The sequence below is a fragment of the Sinocyclocheilus grahami genome, unplaced genomic scaffold (genome assembly GCF_001515645.1).
Source record: "Sinocyclocheilus grahami isolate Dianchi unplaced genomic scaffold, SAMN03320097.WGS_v1.1 scaffold302.1, whole genome shotgun sequence".
NCBI lineage: Eukaryota > Metazoa > Chordata > Actinopteri > Cypriniformes > Cyprinidae > Sinocyclocheilus > Sinocyclocheilus grahami.
In genome coordinates this window covers 1,395,501-1,418,839 of record NW_015505481.1, presented here as the reverse complement: position 1 = coordinate 1,418,839, position 23,339 = coordinate 1,395,501, and the positions used below count along the sequence as shown (strand labels likewise).

General features: G+C 38.9%; 1 protein-coding gene across 1 annotated transcript in view; it reads left to right on the top strand.

Moving 5' to 3' along the window:
• The window catches only part of LOC107601276 (guanine nucleotide-binding protein subunit alpha-13), a 38,537-nt gene extending 17,528 nt beyond the window's left edge, over positions 1–21,009 (top strand). The window contains exons 2-4 of the mRNA XM_016293406.1: positions 8,917–9,143; positions 13,372–13,422; positions 17,892–21,009. Of these exons, the coding sequence (XP_016148892.1) occupies positions 8,917–9,143; positions 13,372–13,422; positions 17,892–18,464 (851 nt within the window). The 3' untranslated portion in view covers positions 18,465–21,009. The remainder of the gene's footprint in view (positions 1–8,916; positions 9,144–13,371; positions 13,423–17,891) is intronic.
• Positions 21,010–23,339: the final 2,330 nt, after the last annotated feature.

The window sequence follows — 23,339 nt, the reverse complement described above, 5'->3', positions numbered from 1 at the left end:
TAAAAAGACAGTATTAGTCATTATAATCCATAATTATGTCCCCACTGTATGCAACGAATTCCTCATTTATAATGGGTTTTCATGTTTTTGAAGGGCATCATCCCAATATGGTAAGGGGCGTCACATTTCCGTCACACGCTTGAGGAATTCGGCCAATCATAACGCAGTGGATAGCTGGCCAATCAGAGCACACCTCGCTTTCGCGTGACTGGAAAACCAAAATGCTGCCAGACGTCGGACTTATAAGACGGGGCATCTTCAATTTCAGTTTCAGCCAAACTCATGTTGCCCGAAAAAGTATCGCCACCAGTCTACGATACATATCGTAACATTTTTGCATCGCGAAATATCGTACTGCGATATATCGTTACACCCCTACTAATATGGCTTCTTATCACGATCTTAGTCTATACTGTGTTCTGTTAATGCGTGAACTTCATTATTTGAAGCGCACTTGCAGTCCAGTAATCACAAAAAGCTTTGTTACTTTTTAATAAACAAACTATCAGCTTTAAAATGATTCCAAATTCATAACAAAATTCAAACAATAAATACAGTTTTGTTTTTGGTGCTCTTTAAAGGCCCGGGACACACCAAGCCGACTTCAAAGAACTAGCGGCGACGAAAGCCGACGGTGTTGTTGCCTCACGTCGGCAACTTCGGACCAAAAAGCTGCGCTCGAACACACCGCGCAGACTATAGCCGACGGCGAACTAACACGTGCGTTCTGCGTTCTGAGAGGAATTAACGGTCTATATCAGCAGCTATCAATAGTATATATTTGTCATTCAAAAGGAGAAACCGAAACAAAGATAAATGCAGATATACGAACGGCCGACCATTGGCTTGGTGTGTCCCGGCCTTAATGCGGCAGGCACGGTTGCTTTAGTGCCTCAGTTCAAGCGGCAAGTGAACCCATTTAATCTTTCTCTTTACTACTATACATAATAAACATGAATTAACATCAAAAGGTAGGCTATTTTATAAGAGAGCCTACAGTACAACTTACTGAAATGTCTCATGTAAAAGCTCATTCAGTGTTTCAAACTGCGGAAAACATGTAAAGCTTGTAAACATTGCAACGTAATATAGGCTACATTTAACATGATAGTATGATTGAAATGTTAAAATGTAAAAAAAAAAACATTATAATAAAATAAAACGTTTATTCTGTGGCACCTAAAAAAATTATATTTAAAATAATTTTTTTCTTATAGGAGCCAATGGCTCCTTACTCAATTTTTTTTGTCTGGAGTCCTGTTAGGGATGAAATTGTAAAGGCTGACATGCTCTTAACTCTGTAGGGACAGGACAGACACTGCACTGTATGTAGTACATTAGTACTTTAGACCGAATGGCTATTTGCTTTCGCTAATGTGCATCTATGGACTGCTGTTATTGATTGTGCTTCAGGACGTGCATATTATAGAGACTGCTCTTTTTACATGCAGTCTTGTGCTGCAGTAATGGGTTTCTGCTTGGACATTGCTGACCTCTTAAAGGGTTTTCAGTTAAACACTCTTGACCTGGCATCACCTCACGCCGGAATGTGTGGTGAGAACAATTAAGGACTTATCCTGTGAAAGGACCCCGGAACGGGCTGATAACTGCACGTGAGGTCCAGAAGGATGAGTCTTGTGTGAAGTCCTCCATAAATCATATGCTTCATGAGCTATATTGGTGAACAAATGGTTTAGAAAAAGCACCCCATTTAAAATAGGCCAATTGTTTGTTTTTATGCTAAATGGAAGAGAACTGCAAAGTAACTTCATTCACTATTCCTAGTTACCAAGAACTTTGTGTTTTCCACTAAACTGGCCAATAGACAATATATGAAAGCAGGGTTCCCACGGTTCTTGAAAGTACTTGAATTTCAGACATATGGATTCAAGGCCTGGAAAGTACTTTAAAACAGACAAGTCCTTGAAAGTGCTTGAATTAAATTTGAAATAAATTTTGTTTATGGCGTTATTTCAAAAATTCTCCTATGTTCTGTCAAAGACAACGAAACGGCACTAATGATTGGGGGTGGAGATGGGGTAGCGCAAAAAAAAATTGTGTGTTGATGCGCAGCCTAGAGCCCTGAGCGGGACAGTTTTCTTAAGCCTGCTCATGCTGAATTTCTGACCATTTCCACCCACCCACGGGTGTGTGTGTCCCACTCCCACAAACATTCTAATATTGTATATACAGGGATTCAAGTTTTCCGTCGCTACAACAGATTTCTGTCAATTAGAAAAAATGAGGGGAAAAGAAACATGTAGCGCGTTGTTGTTGTTCTGTTGGCACACCAAAAATCATCCCCACCATGGCTGCAGCTTCTCAGTGACAACATAGTGACGCCTCTCGCATCATTCACAGTCGGGTTATTAGCAGAGAAAACGGAGCAGGACTTGAATTTCGGCGCGGGATTGCGGCTATTAATAATAATTCTACTCATTCCTGCACAACCCTCTACGGACACCTTGGCAATTGAATCGCCATTGGCTAGTACATTTTTTTGTTTACTCGCCAGACTGAAATACTATTCTATACTATATATTAGGGCTGTGTATCACCAGCAAAATCACGATACGATACGTATCACGATACAGTGGCCACGATACGATACATATCACGATACGGGACTGCACTGAATTTCACCTCAGCAGAATTTAGAAAAACAGCTGTTTATTAAACGCTGCATACTATAGTGCCATTTCTAACTATTGGCAGAGCAGGCAGTTGACCTCTGCATTATGAAGGGCCTCCATAACTGTACCACAGTACAATATAGGTAATGGCATATGTTTCATGTTTACATTGGGCACTCCCCACCAGGTACAATATTCTGATTGTTTGCATCTTGTTTTTAAGCCAATAAATAATAATGTATTCGTTCTAATAAGTTTATATTGTAATGTACTCATTCTAATATATTTTAAAAAATCATATTTACATTGCTGGTAGGTTATCACTGTTTGAAGAATTTATCTTCCAGAATCTGACAGTAAGTTTTAGGAGCTAATTTTTGTCAGTGTCTGCAAGACACTTTTCAGGATAGGAGATGGACTAAAAATGAACTCCCAAAACTTACTGCAACGTGAAGCTAAGGAGAAAATTGTAGAACTTGAAAAATTGGAAAAACAGCTTGGTAAAAAGCATTTACAGTTTAAAAGCAAATAGAAAGTCCTATTTTTTTTTTTCTTTTCTTTATATTTTTTTGCAGATTTGCGCATGTACAAGGTTTTAAATGGTCATGAAATATTTTCAAAAAATATTGACGCTTTGAGCAGCTGCATTCCTCTAAATCAAAGATGAAAAAATGGGATTTACAATAAAAAGGCATTTACAAAATTGAGTAATTTTAAATAGTTTATTTATTAATGAGTAACGTCTCTTGAGTAAATGTGCTTATTTTTAATGTTAAGAGGTTTTACCATGTTATTACAACATTTAACCACTTTTTATTCATTTAAAAATTTAGAAATTCTTTCAAATTTAAATATTGTACAAGAACTACAGTAAAACCAGTTTGATGCATATTTTATCAATATTTTAGAAATTGTATTTGAATATTACCAGTACTGACTTCAATGGATTTCATTAAATTCCTTTGAACACAACTGCTCAAAACGGTCTAAATTTATGAAACATACACATTCAAAACATTATTACTCTGAAATTTTTAATGTAAATGTTAAGTACTGTAAGGTCTTTCATGACACTACATATGCTGGGGTGTGAATTTGATAGGTGCTTGATATAAAATAAATGGTGCTTTAAGAAGTTCTTAAGTCCTTGAATCTGGTGTTCATGAAAGAGTGGGAACCCTGTGAAAGGTCAAAAGGGCTCGTGCTCTTTGTCTGTCATTGTGAGACAGAGCTACAAGTGGAAACTGGTTTAGCAGGTTATTTCTACTGTGACTGCTTGGGACGCCAGTTTGTGAAAGAGAAAGCCAGGTGTGAAAACCTACGCCGATAATCCGAGTATACAAAACTAGAGACCAACATCATTACTGATACTCAAACCCTCGCCCAGGAGTGGTGTAGGAAGTTGTAGCCACATGCTTGATGCTCGGGACTTGCCAGTACATCAGTAAAATGTTAATCTCTTAATCTTTCTGTTGATACAAGCAGGATTTTCATGTTGTTGCTGTACTGCGTCACAGAAGTGGACAGATAGCCTTCGAGGACGTGACTGAAGCTGTTCTGGTGATTTATGTCTTTCGTAGGACACATGAATATCTCCTTTGGTCTTCGGAGGCTCAGGGGACAATCTGTGCAACTGAAATATTCTGGTGCAATGCAGCGGAGATTCACTGTAATTTCTGCACTTATCAAATAAGCATAAATTAAAGTGAGATTTGCGACTCCTATACCTAGGTATGTGATATTTATGGCATGTATTGTGGGTGCTGCAGAAATCACATTTATTCAATATATGTAGAATGGATTTGAAAGTTTATTGCACAATGCAAGTTCAGTAATAATCTAGACACACAAGAGCAGAGTCATTTCAGCACGTGCTGATGATGACAGCTCAGTTAGTGAGAGACTGGCTGAGGCGAGAGAGACAGCAAGCAAATGGTAGTGAGCAGCATAGACTGTGAACATGCACATGAACATGTATCACAATCAGAAAGCACTTCACCACATTAAAAGCCCAATTTAAATGTAACCGAGATGTGATCATGGTCTCTGCGAAAGTGTTTGGAGGTTTTAAGGGATGGATTCGACAAAGGTGTAAATGACAATGCGTTTTCTTTATCAGCACACAACCGAAACGCTTGAGGCAGAGTTTGCACTAAAAATAATCATTTTATCAAATAATCATGTCACTTTGAGTCAGACTACTTTATAAAATGATACTAGGAAACGTTTTTGCTCAATGTGAAAGATTGTATGTAATTGTTATTATGCTATTTATTTATATTTATTGTCTTGTTTCTTAAAAATAATATTCTTATTGTATTGTATTCTTTAAAGTATTCTTATTAAGTGTAAAATGATAATACATAAATGATAAAGTGTAAAATAAATAATTCATGTCACTTTGAACGTGAACATTTTTTCTCACTAAAGAGTCTCACTAGCCCTGATGCCAGTTTTTTTTTTATGTGTTTTTAAATTCTTGCATAATAAACACTTGTGATCTGGTCACTCATTTTAATGATTAGTATCCGATAAATTATTCAACTGAACTACAGGAATGTTCCTAAAGCTGAGAAATGCAAAGGGCCAGATAGCTTTTGTTTAAAAAAAAAAAAATGTCCCAACAAGACTGAAAACATGTCTGTCTGTTTTAAATACTGTCTTTTAAAACTAATGTGTTTGAATTGAAAGTAAATCTGTGATTCTTTCTGTGGATTTCTGTAGCCCTAAGTCATTTGTAATGCTGAATCCGATAAAATTCACAATACACATGTCTACACTGGAACTGTCTTTTAGTTCACCTGACGCTGTTGTTCCTTTAAATGCAATGTAAAGTTTCTACATAGCTGTGTGAAGTTATTAAAAAGCTCTGCATTTCATATGTGTCCTGAGATGTCCGTTATGTGTGTGTGGGTGTAAATTAGGGGTGGAACAGTTTAACTTATTCACGGTTCGGTTTGTATCACTGTTTTAGAGTCACGTTTTCGGTACGGTTCGGTATCATGTGCTATGTTTAGGCAAAAACTATACTGTCAAATAAAAATAAAGAAAATAAGAATAATCTATCTAACTACAAGGAACAGCACAAATAAATACAATAGAGTAAAGATGAAAAATAAAATAAACAGTGATTTTCAGTTTTATTTAGGTAGGTCTAACATTAGTTTTTAGGTACAGCAATTGAATAAAGTAATGAAATGTAAAACAGCATTGCATGTTTGACTGTATAAATTAAATGTTTATCTTTAATAAAGTTACAAAAGCTATTCAATCAAGATCAGTGAGTGATTTCTTTGTTGTTGCTGTTTGATTAATATTAAGAAAGTGCTGTCACTTTAAGAGAATGCACTGATACAGTACGTTCAGCTGGCAATGTCTGCTATAGGATACTTACCAAGACGGGTATTTTGACAATTTTTGTGTGAATTTGTCCATTTAAACACAATACTTAAGAGAGAGCTTAATATTTGAGCGCGTTCTGAGGCATGGGTTTGCGCGCTTCGGATGAGCGCACACACAAATCTTCTCACAGCGTGCACGAGCTTGCATCCTCTGGCCCTTAAATGTTTAAACTGGCAAAGCTTAAATGAGTTTAGCTTAAACACTGATATCAACGTGTGCTGTTCAGGTCTCACCTGTGCGCGCCCACTATCAGCACCCAGGGGATGACGGAATAAATGACTGCTCATATTCCAGCATACGGCATTCGCATTGAACAAGAGTGATTGGTTTGTCCACATTTTTTTTTTATTCATTGCTGTTGTAATGTTTTGGGAATCCAGAATGCGCATCCATCAACAGAAACATATATTAGCCGAACCCTATTTGTTTTACGTGTTATTTATAGCAAACCATATTACAGATGCGTTGTCAGATTTAAGTTGAACCGCGATCCTAGCGCGTGCCGAACCGTGTGTGGAGAACCGTACGGTTAGATTTTTTTCCGCAAACCGTTCCACCCCTAGTGTAAATGTATATATCCAAGCAAAACCACAAGCCTTACTAGCATGCCACTGCACAATTCGTAATGCTTACCTTCATACAGACCACTTGTCATTTGTCACAATATAGATGATAAAATTATAAAGTTGTGATAAAATGTCCTTTTTGTGTTATTGTGTAAATCCTAATGTTACATGTGTTGAAAAACGGGTCTAATGTTGTTTACTTTGTTACACTCAAAAAGCATAATATTGAGCTTTGTATTAGAGCTGCATGATTAATCGTTAAAAGATCACAATCTCAATTCAAACGTTCATGCGATGCCATTTTTAAATGACAACGATTCGCCCGTGTCTATTGAAAAAAATCATACCGAAACATTCAAATCTGCATTCATGCTGCCACTGACACAGAGAGCAGACATTTACTATGTTTGGGTAAGAAACAGTTCACAAACAGTCTTTTCAACTACACAGTATTATTTCTGTCTTACAGTCATTCATATTATCACAGAAATACTTGGATGAAAGATCATAGTTCAGATATAAACATTGATGTCCATGGTACCGATCAAAATAGAGCAAATCCCCTTTTGAAAGTAACTGGCACTTCAATTGACGTTTGTGTCAATTGCATTGAAATGTGACTGTTAAATTTATTTGTCATTGAATCATTCAAGAGATTTGTTCAAAAATGCTGATTCATCCAGTAATGAAACAAGTGAAGTATTTGAGTGAGTCATTATTTTTGTGTGAATTTGTCCATTTAAACACAATACTTAAGAGAGAGCTTAATATTTGAGCGCGTTCTGAGGCATGGGTTTGCGCGCTTCGGATGAGCGCACACACAAATCTTCTCACAGCGTGCACGAGCTTGCATCCTCTGGCCCTTAAATGTTTAAACTGGCAAAGCTTAAATGAGTTTAGCTTAAACACTGATATCAACGTGTGCTGTTCAGGTCTCACCTGTGCGCGCCCACTATCAGCACCCAGGGGATGACGGAATAAATGACTGCTCATATTCCAGCATACGGCATTCGCATTGAACAAGAGTGAATGGTTTGTCCACGTTTTTTTTTTATTCATTGCTGTTGTAATGTTTTGGGAATCCAGAATGCGCATCCATCAACAGAAACATATATTAGCCGAACCCTATTTGTTTTACGTGTTATTTATAGCAAACCATATTACAGATGCGTTGTCAGATTTAAGTTGAACCGCGATCCTAGCGCGTGCCGAACCGTGTGTGGAGAACCGTACGGTTAGATTTTTTTCCGCAAACCGTTCCACCCCTAGTGTAAATGTATATATCCAAGCAAAACCACAAGCCTTACTAGCATGCCACTGCACAATTCGTAATGCTTACCTTCATACAGACCACTTGTCATTTGTCACAATATAGATGATAAAATTATAAAGTTGTGATAAAATGTCCTTTTTGTGTTATTGTGTAAATCCTAATGTTACATGTGTTGAAAAACGGGTCTAATGTTGTTTACTTTGTTACACTCAAAAAGCATAATATTGAGCTTTGTATTAGAGCTGCATGATTAATCGTTAAAAGATCACAATCTCAATTCAAACGTTCATGCGATGCCATTTTTAAATGACAACGATTCGCCCGTGTCTATTGAAAAAAATCATACCGAAACATTCAAATCTGCATTCATGCTGCCACTGACACAGAGAGCAGACATTTACTATGTTTGGGTAAGAAACAGTTCACAAACAGTCTTTTCAACTACACAGTATTATTTCTGTCTTACAGTCATTCATATTATCACAGAAATACTTGGATGAAAGATCATAGTTCAGATATAAACATTGATGTCCATGGTACCGATCAAAATAGAGCAAATCCCCTTTTGAAAGTAACTGGCACTTCAATTGACGTTTGTGTCAATTGCATTGAAATGTGACTGTTAAATTTATTTGTCATTGAATCATTCAAGAGATTTGTTCAAAAATGCTGATTCATCCAGTAATGAAACAAGTGAAGTATTTGAGTGAGTCATTGGATCATTTAATCAAACTTTTTTTTTTAAATAGTAATTAAGACTCAATTAGACAATATTTGAATAAAATTATAAGAAATATTTATTTTCAACAACTGATGGAGTGCTGAATGCTGCATGCACGCGCAGCGTTGTCAAGGTAACATCTGGTCAGTCATTCCCTTCGCCAAAGGAGTTCCAAACGCTTACATGAGACAGTAATGCCCTGCACCCTTCAAAGAACACACTTCAAGGGCTCTGCCCTTTGAAGGGAGTAGGGCATAGGAATGCTCACTTCCGTTTGGAATTCGCCCTTACATTATGTTCCTCCCATTGCTGCCATCATAGGTGTTCGAGTGCTTGTGGATGCCAGAGAAAAGCTGCATATCCCATGGGGAGACCCTTCAAACCAGGCATATGGAGACACCATGATGGCTTTTGACACACGATCAGCCATGGTGTCGCAAGGGATGATGGAGACCAAAGTGTTCCTGCAGTACCTGCCTTCAATCCATGCCCTCTGGGCTGACAGTGGCATACAGAACGCGTATGACCGGCGCAGGGAGTTTCAGCTGGTGAGTTTCCGAACTATATTTCTCTGTAAAGATGACTAAAAGTTGTAATTTCACTTCTGTAATATGATGATTTTTTTTTTTTTTTTTTTTGTCTAACCGAATATTTAGCAGGCAGTGGGATTTTTGCACACAGTGCACAATAAAAACAGCAGTATTTATTAAGAGAGTGAATATTATCTTAACTGTCTTAAACTACACCTTCATGCTAGTTATTATGGTTTTTAACATATGGCACTTTAGGCCACAGTCAATGGGTTTTTTGGCAGTTGACAGGAGTCTTGTGGTGGACAAAAAACCTTTTAGAGACCCCAACTGAAAGTTTCGCACATTGGCTTGCCAAGATGGTGTGTGTATATCTAGGAGGATGTGTAAACCACATCACTGTTGTGTTCAGGCCTGTGCATTCTTCATCTGTCTGTTTCTGAGGACTTATCAAACCTAGGTAACCAATTGCTATTCCTGTTTTTTATTTAGCTAACTTATCAGTTTAGTTGGGTAATTTTTGGTTTTCCCCAATAAATCTCAAATGATTCCTCATTAGGGCCTGACATAAGCAAGTGCCGTCTTAGCAACTTCAGACTTCTCTAAATGCTCTCAGTTCCTAGTGCATTACTTCCACATTTTAAATGTTGATTTCACCAAAGCACTTTACACCCCATAACCGACTCTTACTATTATGATTTGTAGAGATTACAGAGAAAGAGATTGCAGATACAGACTGTTTTAATGTTTTCCCAACATTCCTGAGTAAAATTGATGAGGAGTAATTAGGGCTGTGGTGTTTATACATCACATGAGCACAGTCATGCATGCTACATGAAAGTCACATTATGTCTCTAGTGCTGTAGTACTTTGTGCCACATTGACGCTAAACAATTTAATATCCATTGCAAGTGCAAATTGGTTCTTTTCACTTTTTATTCATTGTATGATTCCAACATGAATTTATGCTATTTATGTTATATGTATATCAAGCATTCACTGTGAATGACATGAATAAAACTGACATTTTAATTGTCAGTTGATAATTCTTTGTAAAGCAATTGTCAGCCAAAATGACATGACCGTGACAGCCCAAGGCAGCTTCATGACTGTCATTGAATTCTCTTTAGAACATATGTAACACGATATTTTCCTGTGTGTGAGTTATAATGTAGTTTATTTCAGCCATCACTGGTGTCATGCACAGATAGCTTGCTTTTTTTGCTGAGGGATAAAGGTCGTCTTTGCCCATATCTAGTGAACCTCTCAGCATGGGCAAGTTGGGACTTAAGCAGAGCAGTGGATGCATGCTGTTGAGGACAAGAAATAACACAATACTGAGGCGCTTTACTGTAGCCCAGATGTATGGAGCTGATAACAGGCTAGGTCTGCTCTTCACCTATCTCAGGAATCTCCATTTGTGCTGAACCAAGGCTGTTCAAAGGCAAATTCGTCTGTTACCGTTGAGGTTTCCATACAACTCGCCTGTTATGTAGATCTCCTGCCACAGGCTCTGGTGATTTGCATGCAGTCTGTGTGAGTGAAGGCAACAAAACACTTTTGTGCCCTGTAATCCACAAACCATGTGTGTCGAGTGCAAAACATTATCAGGCTTCCTGCTTTCACAACTCTGCCCCTCCAGCCTCTGGGGGTTATGGTATGCACCCGACATGCAACAAAACAAAACTTGTTCTAGATTCCTGCAGCCAAGATCCCTTTCTTCTCTGGCTCCTTCTCACTCCACCCCTCCTCTTATTTCTAGGCATTGCATAATCCTAATCCACTGCCTTATTCCTCGCTGTTCTGCTCTCACTACCCCTGAAAAGCAGCACTGTCATCTTGTCTTCTTTTGTTTGTCTTTTTGACGTCTGCTTTGCGCTAAAAAGCCAGCACATAGTTTATAACTGTCAAATTCAGTTTGGTGAATCATTACAAGGTTTACTTACAGTCTGTGCGAGTCAGTGAGGTTCATTTTAACCCCACTTACTGAAGGCTTAATCTGATTTTGGAAATAATTGGGAGACGGTGCATTTTCAAAATGTTCGATTTAGACGGTCATGCTGCTTTATAAAATTAAACATCTGTACATCTCTCCTGCTGTACATCTCTGCTGCGTTCCCTGCGGGAATCATGATCTCTGCTGATTCAAGTCACCGGAAGAGATATTTTGATAGGAGACATCCACCCAAGTGGGCTCTCTCCTGCTTTCCCAAACACTTGTTTCTGTGCTCTGCCCACCCCATATAGGGACAGATAGGAAAGCATTAAAGAGTTCTGTTTCCATTTTTGTTGTACTCTTAACTAGTACTGCGTGTAGGTGTCATTGTTGGGTGTAGAGTGCTTTGTGGAGGCTGACAGGCCTGAAGTCTCAGGCTTTCACGTCTTCCCCCTTCCCTTCATCAGCCTGAGATTACTAGGATCTGGGAGAAGGATTGCATGATCCGTGAAGGAATGTTGAGCTGCGATTAAAACGATGACTGTTTTGCACTCCTGTAAATCTGAGGCCCAGGGAAGGAGATATTTCATGGACCTTCACTTACACCTCATTATTGGTATTTATGCATTGCAGATAACAATTGGGCTATTTTATTAATCATCTTGTCTGCCAGTTATCTTGACAATTAAGTTGTTCAATGTCGGGGATTTTTAGATCATGTTAATTTGTGCACTATTCCTTTAACCTACTCATTTTTTTATGAGTTCTTCCATTGCTTGTGAAAAAAACATTATATTTATTATTGTTTAGATCATTTTCATATTTTCTTTATTAATTTATTAAAATTCTATATAGTTGAGAGAAAAGAACACATACAGTAAGTTACATTGTTGTATAAGTCACATTTATAATATACCGGTAAATAAAACATTTACAAACATCATAAACACTATAAACGTATTTTAGTAAGTCTTTTAACAGTATTCAGAACAGAAGAGGTATACACTTATAAAATAAGTAAAAAACAAACCTAAAATACTGTGGCATTATAAAACGCAATTATAAGTACCAAGCCTAAAAAAATGTATTTAAAGCTTTTGCTCTCTGTGTTTGCATTGTGATATTCAGATGATTTGGTTTTTACATTTTTATGAAGAAATTGTGTTCAAAAGCAGATGTTAGCTTCAGGCTTAGCTTCAGATGTTGCTGATTTAACAGGACTTCCTTTTTAGCATTGCTCAGAAACTGATATCCTGGCCTGCCCTGACCATGTTGTTCCTGTGTGCCCACACCCTTCATTGAAGATGAACAGCACAGTGTGGCTGTGGCTTCATGCCCATCTGGGGGAGGGTTACCAGGGGTTTTCTTATGACATAATCGCCTCTCTACTGACAGTCACCTCGAAAGACCTGCATGTACCTCTTATAGACCTCAGTTAACCCCAAGATGCAAATAGATGCTGTAATGGTTTGAAAGGGTATTTTATGTAGGCAATGAGGAAGGCTTTTTTTTCTGACTGTTCCCACAGTGCTTTGCTTTACAGTTTCATCATGCACTGAGAAAGATGAGCATCGTGAAGGAAGCAGAACATAACTTCTTCCTGCTGTCCTGCCAGCATGCCAAACCGTTGTACATCTGAGCGTCACAAAACATTAACACAAGGCCTGTTGCTGTTTCCTGGGCAGCTTGTTCCTGTTACTCAAGATTTTCATTTTCCAAACCAGAACCCGCCTTGTGTGTTCTTCCTCATCCCTGCTTGTCCATTTTCTAGTGTCCTGTGTTTGCTGGTGGCGTGCCACACTGAGACCAGTTGTCACGAATTCATGGCTGAAGCAGGAGGTGGTGCTAGTACAGCACTAGAACAGTCACCAATATAAACTGATGCACATAACCAATAACACTACAGAATTTCCCTTTACAGGGGTAAACAAAAGATGCCAGTAACATTTGCTTTCAAAATAGAGTATGCTTGTAATTACTGACATCCTGTGAGAGGGTTTTTCATGAGTCATGTCCATGTGTTCTCATGTTGAATGAGGCCCTCGTTACATTGAGTGCTTATGTCTGCACATTTTACATGCTTGCAAATTGCCAGGTTTATTTGAGAACATTCAACTGTAATAACCTTTTTGTAATGAACACCAAATAACATACTTTGGTGTGTATAAATCCAAATACATTAAGGATGAAATAAGGAAGATTGTTAATCTTCTGAACTGTATGTCTAGTTTGTGCTCAGCTGTTTTAATTGTCAGTTCGCAGTGCTTTGATAACGTGACTGATTCTCTCTGCTCTCTTTCATCCTCACAGGGTGAATCAGTGAAATATTTCTTGGATAACTTGGACAAACTCGGAACACCGGTAAGCATGTGGCTGTCTGTCATCATTCTGTCTGAGGTTTCTCGCCTCATATGTTCTTTCTAGATGTAATATTTATGCTTAGTATCAATGTTAATTTAATGTGGATGCTTTTAACTTTTAAAGACTTTTAAAGAACTGACTCTTACTGCAAGTGGAAAGCACTAACAAATTAGCCAAAGTGTGTAATAAACAAAGACGCTTTCATCTTTGTAAATGGCAACGTTTCACTTCTGTGGAGATTTGTGGGCACACATTCCATGTAGGCCTGGAAGCTGATGGGATGGAGATTGGCCTCCTTGACAAATCTCATTTGTCTTTGTATCATTTAGTAGTTTTGGAATGGGAAGGTTAGGAAACTTGCTGTACTTTTACCTATGATTTAAAGGGATAGTTCCCCCAAAAATGAACGTTCTGTCATCATTTATCCACATTCATGTCATTCCACACCTGTTCGTGTCTTCTGTGGATATTTTTTAAAAACATCAGCAATTGAAGCTCATTGATTTCCATTGTGTATGGACAAACAAACAAATAAAAAAAGCATTTCTGAGACATTTCTCAAAAGATTTTATGAGTTTTCATTTTTGGGTGAACTACTCCTTTAAATTCCTAGTAAATACTACTTTAAAATAAAGATCTCAGTCTATACTTGCATTCAGGAGACTGATTCACTTCATACTGAAAGATTAGTAAGTACAGTACTGACACAGCTAGCATCGCTAAATCGTTCTTTTATATTCACAGTCAAAGCAGCATGAGATAAATCACTTTATACAGCAAATATGATTCAATTCAGCAGTGGATGGAGAAAATACTGAATGGCAAATGCTGAAGATGATGTGAGACTGATGAATGCCCGTCTGTTTGTTCCCTCGCAGTGCTGTGGGGCGTGACTGGGTTGCCCTGTTCACCAGCCAGCATAGACAGAGAAGTGAAACTAGCTCTGCTGACATCAAAGGGTCACGTGTGTCAACCCTTTCCCATAACGCTTTCTATAGCACCTTTTTCGCGTAACAGGTCACCAGTTTTAAAGTGTAAGATATCTTACTAAGGTATAAAGAATCAGTCTTGAAGACTTTGCGTGTCATGAGGCTGTGGGATTAAGGATGACCATATGACAGTTCCTCATCTGCTCATTAGGGTTTTCTTACTCATTCAGATGATCCATGTGCTTACGCTGATGAGGAATGGTGATAAATACCATATGCTTTCCTAACAACTTTAGGACTTTTTCCTTTCTAGCACTCACCCCCAGTTAGAAATAAAGTTGCCCCGGTCCCATTTCAGTTGTAAATTTTCAGAGAAATTGTTATTTTCAGTTCCAGATCCCTAGTTATTTCAATTTATCTATTTATGGTCCATATTTGTTCCCACTTCCTTGGCGTTTTATATGTGGAGTGTGTTGACCGATTCGTTTTGAGGCTTGCATCTGTGTCACCGCATCAGTGTTGGACTGATGCACGAGACGCCAGTGCAGTTCCCTTTGTGTCATGTGACTTGCCACCTGCCGCTCATGTTCTCTCTCAGTACTAAACGGATGTTTGCGGTTTTGTGCTCTTTCTATATGCTGCTGACTGCAGTAAATGTGATGATTAGTATCTCAGCTTTGACTCCAGGCAGCTCTGCTTTAGGACAAAGAATCAGATAAGCTGTTTTAAAGTCACGTCCTATGAAAACAGGCACGCTCAGTCATCTTGTTCAAATCACGGATGCCACATCAGGAAGAGAGACCGAAAGGACAATTAATTTGTTTCCCTGTACATCTCACTTTCTGTATTACACTCCTTGACGTCACTCTGTCGAACGGTCTCAGTTCCCGTGTCTGCCGCTCTGACTTTATGTTCTGAGAAACAGGAAGCAGAGTTGAATGTGCTCTGCTCTGGCAACACGCCTCAGACTGGCCCCCTTTTTTCTTTTTTTCTTTTCTTTTTTTTTTTTTTGAGCCAAACGGCTACTCTTCATTCAACCACATCACCGCAATGTGGACCCACTTCTGCAGTCACACCATCGACAAACAGGAAGAGGAAATAGTGCATGCTTCCGAGTGTGTTCAGAGAGGGAAATAGCCACTTGACTCTGTTGGAAAGTATGTGTTTGTTTCAGTTTACGTTCATCCTTCTTGGATGGATGTAGTGTGGGTGTCAGATCCTCAGTAGCCCAGACTCATAAATATTTGGGAGGAGATGAGGAAGAAGGGTTACCTCAGGCATGTGACAAAATACAGGCAATGCAGAGCATGTGTCAGAGAGAGATGTGTATGTTTGGCTCTAGAACGGAATATTAGGTTTAATCTTAAGCTCTTAATGGAAAAAGCAATTCATCTTTATATAACTAGAAATCCTTATTTAACATTTTAAAGGTATAATAAATACTTAAATTAAGATCTGTTGACAGCATATGCAGCAAGCTGATAATTAATACACAAAATAATTTTCACTTGTACTTCAGTTTGTAAAAACAAACCAAAAAACATGTTGACAGTTTCTAACAAAGGGAAGTCATTTAAACTGATGAAAGTTGATTTGAAATTAAAAACTTTAGCAATAGTTACTCAAGATTTGTTTACTTTGTGATTTTGGTGTGAAATACATGTATTTTGAAAATAACACACAATACAGAGTTTCCATGATGATGGGTCCATGATGAATGTCTCGTCCACTCAAGGCAGGTGTCTTTGACGTCATCCTGTCTGGAATTTCAGAAATCTATCTCAGGTCTTATGTGCGAGCACTGAGCACTGTTCTCTTATCAACTTGATATGTCTTGCATTTGCTTTAGTGTAGAGTTTCATCTAATGCATTTGGAGTGCATTTGCCCTTACACCCTGTATTGGCCAGTGCTTAGATCCAGATACACCTTTTTGCTAATGCTTTACCCCCACCCCTAACCTCCATCTCTGGTATGCCAGCAATGTGGAGAATGAGCCATGAGCTGGCCGTCATAGTTGTTTTTTTTCTCTTCCCTTGTTCTGTCCCCACAGTTTGAGTTTTATGTTCTACTCATTTATTATCAAAGTATTAATTTCTTTTTTCCTCTACGGAAAACCATGAAATCAAACAATGGAGTCCAAAAGCCTGAGATCACGTTCCTTCCTTTTTAATGCAAAATGTTTGATTACAAATAAATATGATAGTAGCTTAACAATTTTAGAAATATTTATGTTTCTCATTCATTTAGTCAAAACCTTTATTTGAGGCATGCAGACCAATTTGATGCAGTGTGCGGCGTATGGTCTGAGCACTGACAGGCTGACCCCCCCCTTCAACCTCTGCAACAATGCTGGCAGCACTCATACGTCTATTTACCAAGCACAACCTCTGGATATGACGCTGAGCACGTGCACTCAACTACTTTGGTCGACCATGGCGAGGCCTGTTCTGAGTGGAACCTGTCCTGTTAAACTGCTGTATGGCCTGGGCCACCGTGCTGCAGCTCAGTTTTAGGGTCTTGGCAATCTTCTTATAGCCTACGCCATCTTTATGTAGAGCAACAATTCTTTTTTTCAGATCCTCAGAGTTATTTGCCATGAGGTGCCATGTTGAACTTCCAGTGACCAGCATGAGAGAGTGAGAGCGATAACACCAAATTTAACACACCTGCTCCCCATTCACACCTGAGACCTTGTAACACTGAGTCACATGACACCGGGGAGAGAAAATGGCTAATTGGGCCCAATTTGGACATTTTCACTTAGGGATGTACTCACTTTTGTGGCCAGCGGTTTAGATATTAATGGCTGTGTGTTGTGTTATTTTGAGGGGACAGCAAATTTACACTGTTATACAAGCTGTACACTCACTACATTACATTGTAGCAAAGTGTAATTTCTTCAGTGTTCTCACATGAAAAGGTATAATAAAATATTTACAAAAATGTGAGGGGTGTAGTCATTTCTGTGAGATACTGTATATAATATATTGAAGGCAATGTGGAAAATAAAAGGCAATAATTTTCTATATTAATTTATCTGAACAGTTCCCACACCTTAAATTCTCAGTAATTTCTCTCTTTAATATTTGTATAATGCTAAAAAGACATTTAAGAATTGACCATTTCTGCAGAATTGTTAAGAGACTGTGTATGCACAGAGTATCTTTAGGGAAACTTCCTACTTTAGGGGGGGAAAAAATCACAGAAATTTCCCACGTTTTCTCTGAAACCATTAACAATGGGTGTAAATGAAAGTGTAGGATAAGTATATGATGCATAGATTTTAAAAGTTGTGTAGTGTATTCAAACCGTTAAGGGCTCTTTATCAGATATGTGGTATGCAAACTACTGCCACATGATTTAATATCATATCATATAACCACCACACGCAAATCTCATTCCAGCACGAGTCAGTCTTTATGACCAATTCACTGGCCTGTGCTTGGAGCTAACTAAAGTAGATGTTCCTATCAAATGTTGCTTCGAAGCTTCAGTTTTCTCTTATAAGTGGTTGATGGCCGCTCTCTCTCTCTCTACAGGACTATCTACCAACACAGCAAGACATCCTGCTGGCACGTAAGCCCACCAAGGGCATTCACGAGTACGACTTTGAGATCAAGAACGTGCCCTTCAAGATGGTGGACGTGGGCGGCCAGCGGTCGGAGCGCCGCAGGTGGTTCGAGTGCTTCGACAGCGTCACCTCGATCCTCTTCCTTGTCTCGTCCAGCGAGTTCGACCAGGTGCTGATGGAGGACCGGCAGACCAACCGCCTCATGGAGTCGCTCAACATCTTCGAGACCATCGTCAACAACCGCGTCTTCAGCAACGTGTCCATCATCCTCTTCCTCAACAAGACAGACTTGCTGGAGGAGAAGGTCAGAATGGTGGCCATCAAGGACTACTTCCCTGAGTACACAGGGGAGCCACACAACCTGGAGGACGTGCAGAAGTTCCTGGTGGATTGTTTCCGGAACAAGCGCCGAGACCAGCAGCAGAAGCCCCTCTACCACCACTTCACCACCGCCATTAACACGGAGAACATTCGCCTGGTCTTTCGCGACGTCAAGGACACCATCTTGCACGACAACCTCAAACAACTCATGCTGCAGTGATACTGGTCCAGCAATTACCTTTCAGATCTCTCCGAAATAACCCTCTTCTGCTCAGAAGAAACTGACTCCAGTGTTTGTACTCCACACAGTAACCTTTCTGAATAGCTCTGACGTGCTTTTATGCGAAGAAGGCGGCCTGGCCTAGCGGTCTGTCAGGAGCACGGGACGGCGGGTAGGTATTCTCTTAAAGAGTGCGCTTCGAGAAGAGAGTGGGTCTGGCCACTCGCACTCGCCCTGCCAAGAGAAGCTGTACGTGTCACCCTCTCGCCGAAGGTGCCAAACGCAATGCACTCCTCCCTCAAAAAGAGGAGAGAAGCAGGATGAGATATCCTAGCACTATTCTTTGATCTGTTACTTTTGAGCCTTTTATTACTGACCAAATAGCGAGATGAGATGCAAATGCTGTTTTAACCTTTTAACAGGACCTATGCTCTGAGCCTTTCTGTCGATGCCTGCCAGGCCTTAATTTCCCCCCCTCGTTTTGATTGGTGTTTTTAATGTGTAGATGTCTAATCAATTGTAAAGATTTTAGAATTGAGTTTAAATTTTTTTTTATATAGATCTATGAATATATTTACCGATAAAGGTCTTAAGTTATGTTTCAAAAGTTTACACTCTGATTTTCCTCTGCTAATGGATAACGCTTATGATTCGTACCACTTGACAAACTGAATTTTTACTTTGGTTAGCCACGCTAGGCGAGCTGATAGATGCCGTATGCATACAGCATAAACTCAGGGCTGAATATAGACCACTTAAGTGCAACTGTTCGTCCTTCAGGAACATCCACTAATTGTAGCTCTCCATCGGTGGCTGGAAATCACATTTCCTTGCTGACCTGCAGACGACATCCTCCGCTCTGCCCTAGCTAGAGTCTGGAAGATCTTCTTTATCCATCAGGGACCGAAAAATGGTTTCTTGTTAATTTATTAGCTTTCTTTTGAATCTCTTTTTTTTGTTCACAGGCGACAATTAGATTTTTGGTCCACAATCAAACTAAACTGGCTTCTCGGTCAGACCCCGCTAACAAAAAACGTCTGTATTCACAAGTGCCGCGTGTTTTAAGGTACCAATAATTAGAACAAATTTCCTCCAAAGGGGATAGATCTTTGTGAACCTCGTTCCCTCAACAGTTGTGTATAGCTACGTTGTATAGTGCCATGTCTGCCCTGAATACTACTGTTGTAGTAAGTATTTTATGTAAATAGTCTGTACCTCACTCTCCTCACCCACTCTTTTCTAATGGATATGTAACCTACACTGAAATGTATAGCTGTTTTTTGCCACTGTGTACCCATAAATCCGGAGATACTGACTCCCCGCCCGCAGTTTGCTCCATTCAGGGTTGCTCTTTTTGCTCTTTTGGCTGGTGCATCTCAGCTGAATGGTGCCTGTATTTGTGGTCTATGCATTCAGATGGTTGCAGCTCGGCCTGGCGGTAGAGGACTCTTTGTCTGGTGTCGAATTCTGCCTTACGCCCCTGGCTGAAGTCCCGGGAGGCTCGTGAAAAGCAAGTATTACGTCTTCACTCTCCACTGACTGTGTCCTGTGTTTTCTAGTGCCATTCACTGCCCCCCAATGCCAGGAAACCGGGCATTGCGGAGATTTTGTCATCGTCTTAGTGTCCAATATTAGTAAAGACGTAGTATCCGCCTTAGTATTTCACTTTACAAATTCGAAACCGTTCCAAGCACAAGATGTTGACTGATTTAAGTGAGTTTCAGCATCCTATGGTGATGCTGAAATACTGAGTATCAGCTTCTAGTATTTGCTGACTAGTTCTAGCATGCCGAGTCTTAAAACTTTGTATTATCTGCCTTTGAGCTTAAAGACCTTCATAAAGCAAGTGTTGTGTTCTTGCCAAAACCCAAAGGAATAGCTGAGGTCCAAGACTTCCTGCATCTGGGAGCCTTGAGGGCAAACCCAAGTGCTTGTGCAAATGATGTGGCTGTCTGGTGTAGCCGTGACAGATGTGTCAGCATGAGCATCAGCTCCTAACCGTTGACATGTTTAAAGGAAGGGCAATGCTGCAGATAGATACACTACTTTAGCTGTATTCCTCCTCTGTACACTGCTGAGGTGTGATTTTGTCGCAGTTCTGTTGGCTTTCATTAGCCATTCACGTTTGTTTGTTTTCCGCTCTTCCTGCAAGAATTGTTAAGGATGGTGTATAAAGAAAGGAGTCTTTCTCACTGTAGTTTTTACGAAACGTGATTCTGATCAGAGATGGCCGATTTGCAGTTTTTGGTTTTGCCCAGATAATCAAGTTTATAATTATGCAAGAATTATGTCTGCCACAAAGTAGAATTCCTAGTGCCTCCAGTTTGATGCCTCGGATATTTCTGGTCCTTTTGTTTTTTTGTACTTAGGTTTTTTTTAAATTTGATTAATGTGGATGCTTTGAGTCCTCATATCGAAATAATTCATGGTAAAGATTTCACGACTCTTGTGCTCAGTACAGAATATAGACCTGCTTTCATTGTATAGTCTAACCTATGCTTCCTCATTCTTCATCATTGACCCAATAAAATCATTTTGAAAAAAACTGTTATTTTGATGTTTTTTTTCTTTTTCGGAATAACTATATAAGAAATTCTGCAACTTGTTTTAATTTCAACAAACATTTCTTTAATTGAATCAGTGAAAGTGCAATTCCATTTTGTGAACACTAGACTGTAGTGTTACACCAAATGAATCAGGGTTTCAGTGAGTTTTGCTTTTTCTCATTTATATGACAACATTAAAAGATAAGAACTTTTAAAACCATGCATTATTCACTTTATATTCATTTAACTTAATGGGTGTTAAAAATAACAGGTTAAAGAAGGGGGTGATGTTTGACATGTACACTATATTCGCAAGTATTGGGACACCCCCTACTAATGAACTGGTTTGAATAATTTCCATAAGTACTAATCTAAATGTTTAAGCATATAATGATGTTCTAGGGAATTGTGTGCTTCTAATTCTATAGCAACAGTTTGGATAGGACCCTATTTTAACACGACAATGCTTCTGTGTATAAGGCAAGGTTCAAAAAGAAATGCTTAACTTGGCTTTCTGCAGACCAGTCAAGTTCTTCCACACTGACCGAATCAATCATTTCTTTTTGAACCTTGCCTTATACACAGAAGCATTGTCGTGTTAAAAGAGGGTCCTGTCCAAACTGTTGCTATAGAATTAGAAGCACATAATTCATCATTATATGCTTAAACATTGAGATTTGAACTCGAGGAAATTATAAGTAGTCAAACCTGTTCATTAGAAGGGGGGGTGTCCCAATACTTTTGTCCATATAGTGCTTGTCATGAATATATTGTCAATTTCTGAATTGCTCAATTATAAATATAGATGACAAAGCATGAAAAAATACTGTTCTTAAAAGAGTTTTATAAATTATGCTTGATTTTTATGAAATCTAAAAATTTAAGGAACCGTGTGAACAACTGTGATATAATTACAATTTGATGTCATGGATGATTCAGCAAAAAACTAATGTGCACAATGGATTTTCTATGTTAGTGTATGGGGAAAGGCATTCCAGGAAACTTTACACTCCTGAGATACCATACTGCTGTCTCCACGGGGTGAGGTTACTGTTACTGCAGCTGCATGAGCGGTGCTTATCTTCTGCAGACGGCGACTGCTGCAGCACAGCAACGTGGCTCAGCTTTTTGTAAATGATCATGTGACCGCTTCATATTATAGGCCACTACAATATGATATGCTTATGTGGTGTTCCCCAATGACCAAGGATGACAGGAATAAGTTATAAAAATCATTGCTTTTATTCTACATTGAACATGTACTGTCATTGCAATATTCGAAACAGAAGTGCAGGATCTCACTGTCAGAAGTCTGCATTACATAAAATAAAATAAAAATTAAAGGACGCACAAAATGTCTTCTCCTCAAAAGTACAAAACCTAAACAAACAGTATTTAAATGCATAATTGACAAATTAAAAGTTTACAGAACATAAGAGGTATATAAGATTTCAAGTCATTAGGTAAGTGCTTTAATGGGTTTTACCTACAGACTCCTGCAGTACATGGTGCTAGAATACATTTAATTCTTTTTTCATTTTGAACTGACTCTAGTGCTCATATACTGTAATTTCTCTCCATCAAATTACCCATTCTTCTGTCATTCATGTAGTCAAGATGCTCATTCAGTGTATTGTTTTCAGGGCCGGTTTTCACAGAACATGTTCCATTGCGCTACTTTTTACGGACCTCTAGATCATTGATGCGCATTACTTAAAAATAAATAAAGCAACTGTATGTAGTTTTATTTTTTATTTTATTTTATTGCAACTTTGGAACCCCCTATAGTTGAGTGGAATTCACTATTGTGCACATATCACTGTAGTAATACCAATGTATAGCTGTACACGTGCATTTGTTTCTGCCGTAAACCAATGCGCCCTTTTTGCAGAGTTTCGTCCCTGCGCACCAAACATACAGACACTCAGAACAGACATGTGGGGGGAAAACACAGTAGACATTCGCCTTATTACAAGTTATTACCATCCGAATGATCTTGAAACTGATATTTAAAGGTTTAAAAAAAAAACTTGCATACAGTTGAGTGGAGACTGTGTCCGTGTACTGTTAATTGAACAGAATTTCAACTTTTACATGTCTCAAGACCCATCACCTGCTTTCAGATTGAGCGCCATTTAATACACAGAGCCGTAGTTCACTGACAATTAGGCAATATCGCGTTCATAATCGCAGATGAATCACATTCGATTATGAATGCGATATCTCCTAGCTTGTCAGTGAACTACGGCTCTGTGTATTAAATGGCGCTCAATCTGAAAGCAGGTGATGGCGATTTACTACCAATCACGGAACCGGCTTTACTGACAAG